This window comes from Coffea arabica, chromosome 4c, assembly GCF_036785885.1.
Source record: "Coffea arabica cultivar ET-39 chromosome 4c, Coffea Arabica ET-39 HiFi, whole genome shotgun sequence".
NCBI lineage: Eukaryota > Viridiplantae > Streptophyta > Magnoliopsida > Gentianales > Rubiaceae > Coffea > Coffea arabica.
The window spans coordinates 49,776,040-49,782,484 of NC_092316.1; the positions used below are offsets into that span (position 1 = coordinate 49,776,040).

General features: G+C 32.8%; 1 protein-coding gene across 2 annotated transcripts; it reads left to right on the forward strand.

Annotated features, from left to right (window-relative positions):
* The first annotated feature begins 230 nt into the window (after window positions 1-230).
* LOC113739299 ((-)-germacrene D synthase-like) lies at window positions 231-5,510 on the forward strand. 2 transcript variants are annotated; one of them, XM_072046287.1, is made up of 7 exons: window positions 231-461; window positions 546-816; window positions 992-1,364; window positions 1,497-1,715; window positions 1,813-1,951; window positions 2,077-2,322; window positions 5,031-5,510. In XM_072046287.1, the coding sequence occupies exons 1-7, from the start codon at window positions 321-323 to the stop codon at window positions 5,352-5,354; spliced, it is 1,713 nt and encodes a 570-aa protein (XP_071902388.1). In that variant the 5' UTR covers window positions 231-320; the 3' UTR covers window positions 5,355-5,510. The 2 variants fall into 2 exon arrangements, with proteins under 2 accessions (XP_071902388.1, XP_071902389.1); XM_072046288.1 differs by lacking the exon at window positions 1,497-1,715.
* The last annotated feature ends 935 nt before the right edge of the window (window positions 5,511-6,445 follow it).

Here is a 6,445-nt window from a genome sequence, read left to right on the forward strand (position 1 = left end):
ATATGACTTCAAATCTGAGAGTTTAAATCGCCCTTCCAATTCTGGTGTTTCTCACGCATTTTTCTAAAGCTTGGAGACCATTTGCACCAAGTTTGACCATACTTTCAATTCTTGAGTTGGTAAAATGGTGTAGCAATATTTAAATCACGTGATCTATATAAATCAGGTTTATTGAAATGTTTACCAAGTATAATTGACTATAAATAAATGTGCAATTACAAGTCTACTTTTGCAACAACATCGTACTGAGCAACCTAACATTTTAACGTTTTCCAATTCTCTTATCGAAGCTACTATAGACTTTGTTCTACCAAAAAGCAATGGAACTTGAAGGTCATGAATCAAATGATTCCATTTCCATCCAAAATGATTTCCTGGGTGATGTTCATCGTCCTTTGGCAAATTTTCATCCCGATATTTGGGGAAACCAATTCCTTCTCTACTCCCCTGATTTCGACAAGGTACTACTATAGTATAGACAGAGCAGTTCTTTTATGCTAAAGAAACATTAACATCATCCAAGGATATATATTTGTTCTTTGTAGGCAAGATGGGCTTCTATGAAGGGGCAGGTTGAACAGCTGAAGGAAAAAGTCAGGACAATGCTTCAGGAAACTGCAAGTAATCCATTGGAACAGCTGCAATTTATTGATGCGATTCAACGACTTGGCATAGAATATCAATTTGAAGAGGAGATCAGTCAAGCTTTACAAAAGTTGCATGAGAAACATCAGAGTTGGGAGGACAATGACCACTTTTATACTGCTGCTCTCTATTTTCGAATTCTGCGACAAGAAGGGTTCAGAGTTTCAGCAGGTAAGAGTTAAGGATTTAAAGATTTATACCCTCAAACCTCAAATCATAGAAACCTTAATTATTGACTTTCTTTCCTCCTCCTATATCACCCCAAAAAAAAAAGCACGAAAAAGAAAAGTTGGGCTTCATTTTATTGTCCCAACAATTTTCCTTTTATCATTTTTCCATTATGCAGACATATTCAAGAAATTCCTGGATGCTGAAGGTAAATTTGGAGAAGGTTTGGTCAATGATGTGCAGGGCATGCTTGCACTTTATGAAGCAGCACATCTTATGTTGCAGAGCGATGACATTTTAGATCATGCCCTGGCTTTTACAAGTAATCATCTTCAGTCTTTACCATGCAAGTTAAGCGATCCACTTGCTGAGCTAGTAAATCACGCACTAATGCAGCCTTACTGGAGGGGTATACCAAGATTGGAGGCTAGGAATTACCTGTCCATATATGAAAAAGGTCCTTTACACAATACAAGTTTACTAAAGCTGGCTAAGTTGGATTTTAACATGCTACAATCTCTGCACAAGGAGGAGCTACAGGAAATTTCCTTGTAAGTTTCTTGAAGATAATTATTTACCTAAAAATGGATAAATTTTAAAAAAAAAATTGTTTAAGCTATTTAGATTATCTTAAACTGTAACCGTGTTGAATTAATGCATGCTTGATGCCTAGTGCACCTCAGGTGGTGGAAAGAACTAGACTTTGGAAGAAAGCTTCCATTTGCGAGAGATCGAATGGTTGAGGGCTATTTTTGGATTATAGGAGTATATTTTGAGCCTCAATATGCTCTTGCCAGAAAGATTATGTCAAAAGTTATTGCTATTGCATCCATAATAGATGATATTTATGATGCTTATGGGACTTATAACGAACTTGAAATCTTCACAGAAGCAATTGAAAGGTTTGAAATGTTTACTCTTTGACTTGACTCTCATGAAACATACATCATGTATGCAGTCAAGAATTTGCTGTAATTTAATGTGTTGCATCATTTGCAGATGGAATGTTGACTGCATGAAACAGCTCCCAGATTACATGAAGATTTGTTACCAAGCACTCTTAGATGTGTTTGAAGAAATTGAGGAAGAGATGGCCAACCAAGGAAGATCGTATCGAACATATTATGCCAAGGAAGCAGTATGAACATACTCAAATTCCTACCATCAGACTCCTCAATAGTTTCCTAGGATAGTAATCTAGTTTGTCTCGGTGACATTATTGTGATTGAAATATATAGTTGATTTGATTGCACTAATTTGCAGCTGAAGTTGTTGGCTTGTTGCTATTTTGCTGAGGCTAAGTGGCTGCACCAAGGGTACATACCAACTGTAGAGGAGTATATGCAAATTGCAGTGCCAAGCTGCGGGTACATCACTCTTGCAATGATATCTTTCGTAGGCATGGGGGATGTGACAAAGGCAGCCTTCGAGTGGGCAATGAATGACCCTGATATCATAAGAGCTTCATCAATCGTTTGCAGGCTTAGGGCTGACATTGTGGGGCACAAGGTATAATCCAATTGGGTAAATTATGTATAATCCTCCTATGATTTTGCATAATGTTAGATGATCCCCTTCCAAGGTTTCAAAATAACTACATAACCTTCTGTGATTTTATGTAAAGTAGAACATTGATTGAATGCATAATCAGTCGTGCCGCTGAATGCATAATCAGTTACGACAATTGGACTATAAGCATTCTTAAAGTACATGTGATGAAATCATAATATCTATTTAACCCCCTGTAGTTTGCATAAATATCTCCCTTACTCCCATATGATTTTTGAATTTATCCACAAGTTGCCGTTTGATTTAACAATTAAATAAGTGCACTACTAATATTTCAACTATCAACATTATATAAGTCATTTTTCATTAAATTTTCAGTTTATGTAAAACTATGGGGGGTTTTACGAGTATTTTGAAACGTTAAAGGAATTGTGTGATGATAGATGAAACTATAGCGGGTTATTAGGAATTTAACCAATGCAATTTGATATTCCTAGGAAAGCAAAATCCATAACAACACAGGGCGGCTGGTAGCTCTAACGCAACTGCGTATTATCAGTAATGGCCCAAATCAATTTGACTTGATGGAACTCGCTTCAATCTTAGTCAATCATTTTAAAATTAAAAAAAAAAAAAAAGAGCTTGTTTTTTCAAATTGGAAGAATTGTAATTTTGGTCCTTAATATTTGGCTTATATGCAAAATTGGTTCCCAATGTTTTGGTCAAAACAAATTTAGTTCCTGAAGTTGTAGATTTAAGACAACTCAATGGAACAATGAGTGACAGCGAATATCAAATTATTGTTAGTCAACAATTTGACTTGGCACTTTTTCTCCCTAATGTTATGATTTTAAATCATTTTATTTATCTAAATTTTAAATAGTGATATTAAGAGTTTAACATGAATTGAGATGCAAATTAGAATAAAATAGTATTAAAAGGGTAATAAGAATTCTAATTAAATTCTTTCTCTTCTTTTATTTCATTTATTCGCGCTAATAATATATCATGTATTTTTTCCTTTGCATGGTTAGACTCAAATTTGATATAATATCTGTATATTATTATTTCTTAGTATTATTTAAAACACTTTATATTGACAGAATACAATAGTAGCCTAATTAGCATATCTTTGTTAAATAAGTTATAATAGGATGATAATGTACCAATAATAAATAAAACATAAACTAGTGGAAGAAAAGGAGAATTTTAGTTTGATAATCTATGTTTATTATAGTTATTATTACAAAATTATTGCATATCTTGTGTACATAGGTTTCAAATTCTTATAGTTAGCCATTGTACTTATAAAAACTAGTGAAGATAAGTATCAATGTGAAGTAATTCTAGAACTTCTTAAGAAAATTATCTTTTATTTTTTTGTCCTTCCTATCAATTAAAAACTAGTATTCCAATACTGTAGTTTTAAATCATTTATTTAATATCAATATATCTTGATAATCATTTAGTGCTTCATATAATATGTATAAAATGCCAATTTCATTTCAACTTCAATTGATAACCTATTAAAATACCAAAAAAAAGATCAACTTAATCTACAAAAGTATGTATTTCTTATATTTTAAAGGGATATTTAATTAAATTTTTAATTATCATTAGAAATACAAATAATAAAACATATTATCAAATTAATTATTAATAGTGAGAAACAATAATATACATACATAAGTATACATACATACATATATATATATATATGTATGATACCAAATTTAAGACTAACTACGTAAAAGAAAAGAAATATATGGTATATTATTAGCATGAATAAATGAAATAAAAATAAAAAAGAAGAAAAATAAGTTTAATTAGAATTATTATTATCCATTTACTACTATTTTATTCTAACTTTTATCTTAGTTCATTCTAAAACTCTTAATATTACTATTTAAAAAATAGAAAAATATAATGATTTAAAATCAAAACATTGGACATCAAAAGCGCAAATTCAAAGTTATTGACTGACGACAATTTGATTAGTTATCTTAAATCTACCCAGCTAAAATTACATATTTTAAGAAGTAAATTTATTTTGATCGAAATATTGGAGACCAATATGATACACAGATCAAACCTTAGGCACCAAAACTGCAATTCGCCCTTACAAATTTGGCATGGACAATCCAAATCGAGCCGACGTCCCCAATCTGGGCCTAAACCATACTTTAGAGTTTGGAGTTGCCACGGACGCGGGACGCGGGACGCCCGTAAAAGTCTTGATATCCTAAAGTTTGTCTCCTTTGATCTCACAAAATTAATAATGATCACTGTGATAAAGTGAGTGATCGAGTTCCAAACCAATATAAGTTGGCATATATTGATTCAATTGATAAAGACGGATTGTTTCCTTACAAAAAGTATAGTATGTTCAAATTTCACTGTCAATGTCAGGGTTACATTAGTGAGCAATCTGTAAAATTCTTGTGAACGACTTTGGTTCCAGAAGTATGTTTTGACTCGTCGCAGTGACTAGAATTGAACCCTCAAACATTTTATTACTAAAAAAGATTTTATATACATATACATACATACATGTGTGTGTGTTGGGGGGATCTAAAGACGTGGTGGTTCAACTGTAGAACTGATCTTAAGTATAGATTTTTGTTTTTGTCTAATTAAAAGAAAACTCGAATTTAAGCCCTTGATCTTAACGAAAAAAATCCAATACTATACATCTTTCATACTTGCAGTTTGAACGAGAAAGGAAGCACATTGCTTCAGCAGTGGAATGCTACATGAAGCAACACGGCATGACGGAGCAGCAAGCGTGCGAGGAACTTTACAAACAAATTGAGGATGCATGGAAGCTCATGAACCAACAACTCCTTAAACCTACTCCGACTGCTGGTTCCGCTGCACCTGAATTTGTACCCTCTAAGGCTGTGCTCTTTCGAGTTCTGAACTTGACACGTTTTGCGGAGGTTACTCATATGCACAATGACGATTATACACACGTGGGGGGAGCCATGCAAAGTTATATTAAGTCACTGTTCATTGAACCCGTTTCCATGTAAGCAGTACAATAGCTATACCGTTTGAAGGCTATAATAAATCAAAGTGTCAAGTTCTTGTTTGTTACTTGTAATGGGTTGCATGGGGTTTGAAACATGCGACTGTATTTTATGTTGGAAATAAACGGATTGGGATCCTCGCCATTGGGTTTTTCTCTATTAATCTCTTTATTTATTTATATCTAAATTATTATGCCATTACTTTCTTTTGATCTCTAAATTAATGTACTAAAAAAGATATTCTTTGGAGAATGTTTTGGCATTCAATTTACACGAAACATTTGACCGGTGAAAAATAGACCAAATTATAGAAAAGTTTGTCATGATTAATTAGATGGCAAAACTTAGTCAATTTCATATGAAATTTTACATATAACTAACATGAACGATGAAATATATTATGAATCATGCTGGTTTTTGAAAAATATTTTCAAATTAATTTTTTAATGGTGTATTTGAGAGAAGTAAATTAGTGTTAGTTTCTTTTTTCTTGATTCTATGAAAAACTGGAATAGACTCAATGTATTGTGTGAGTCTCTCTTCTCTCGATTATCTGTGTATTCCCGCATGTTCTGGTTTCTCCTTGCTTTTGATTTGGGTACATCATAATTGGTAATCTCCTCTTGTATCTCCTGAACCAACTCCCAATCTGGATGGTCAGACCAGTTAAACCACTGAATGGTTTGTTTGCCAATCCAGGCAGGCCCTAAAACTCAGTAGAGGCAAAAGATTGATCAATTGGAATAAATCTCTTTGCTTATTGATCTTTGGTTTAGGTCCATATATGGCAGCTTGATTTTTTTCCCTTGTGTTTCCTCGACTGCCATACATCAAGTTCCCAATAGGCAATATCAATTTGGTTTTTCTTTTTCTTTTTCGAAACAACTTATTTGACAAATATTTCTGTGGCAATTTGTCACCTAGTCGTGTATATGTAAATTAAGATTTCATTAATAGAATCAAGATTTCTATACTCACTTGCTTTGTGAATCCATGTTATTGATCAATCAAACTGCCATGTACTATGAGTCTATGAGTTATGGAAGTAAAATTTAAAAGAATAGAAAAAGAGGGGGGAAGAACTTTTTTGGTGA

What these genes read in the sequence shown, in the direction of transcription:
- LOC113739299 (XM_072046287.1), top strand. Translation starts at nt 321, where the DNA reads ATGGAACTTGAAGGTCATGAATCAAATGATTCCATTTCCATCCAAAAT. An exon ending in GAGCTACAGGAAATTTCCTT is followed by an intron (nt 1,365 to 1,496) that starts GTAAGTTTCTTG and finishes AGTGCACCTCAG; the next exon opens with GTGGTGGAAAGAACTAGACT. An exon ending in TTCACAGAAGCAATTGAAAG is followed by an intron (nt 1,716 to 1,812) that starts GTTTGAAATGTT and finishes CATCATTTGCAG; the next exon opens with ATGGAATGTTGACTGCATGA.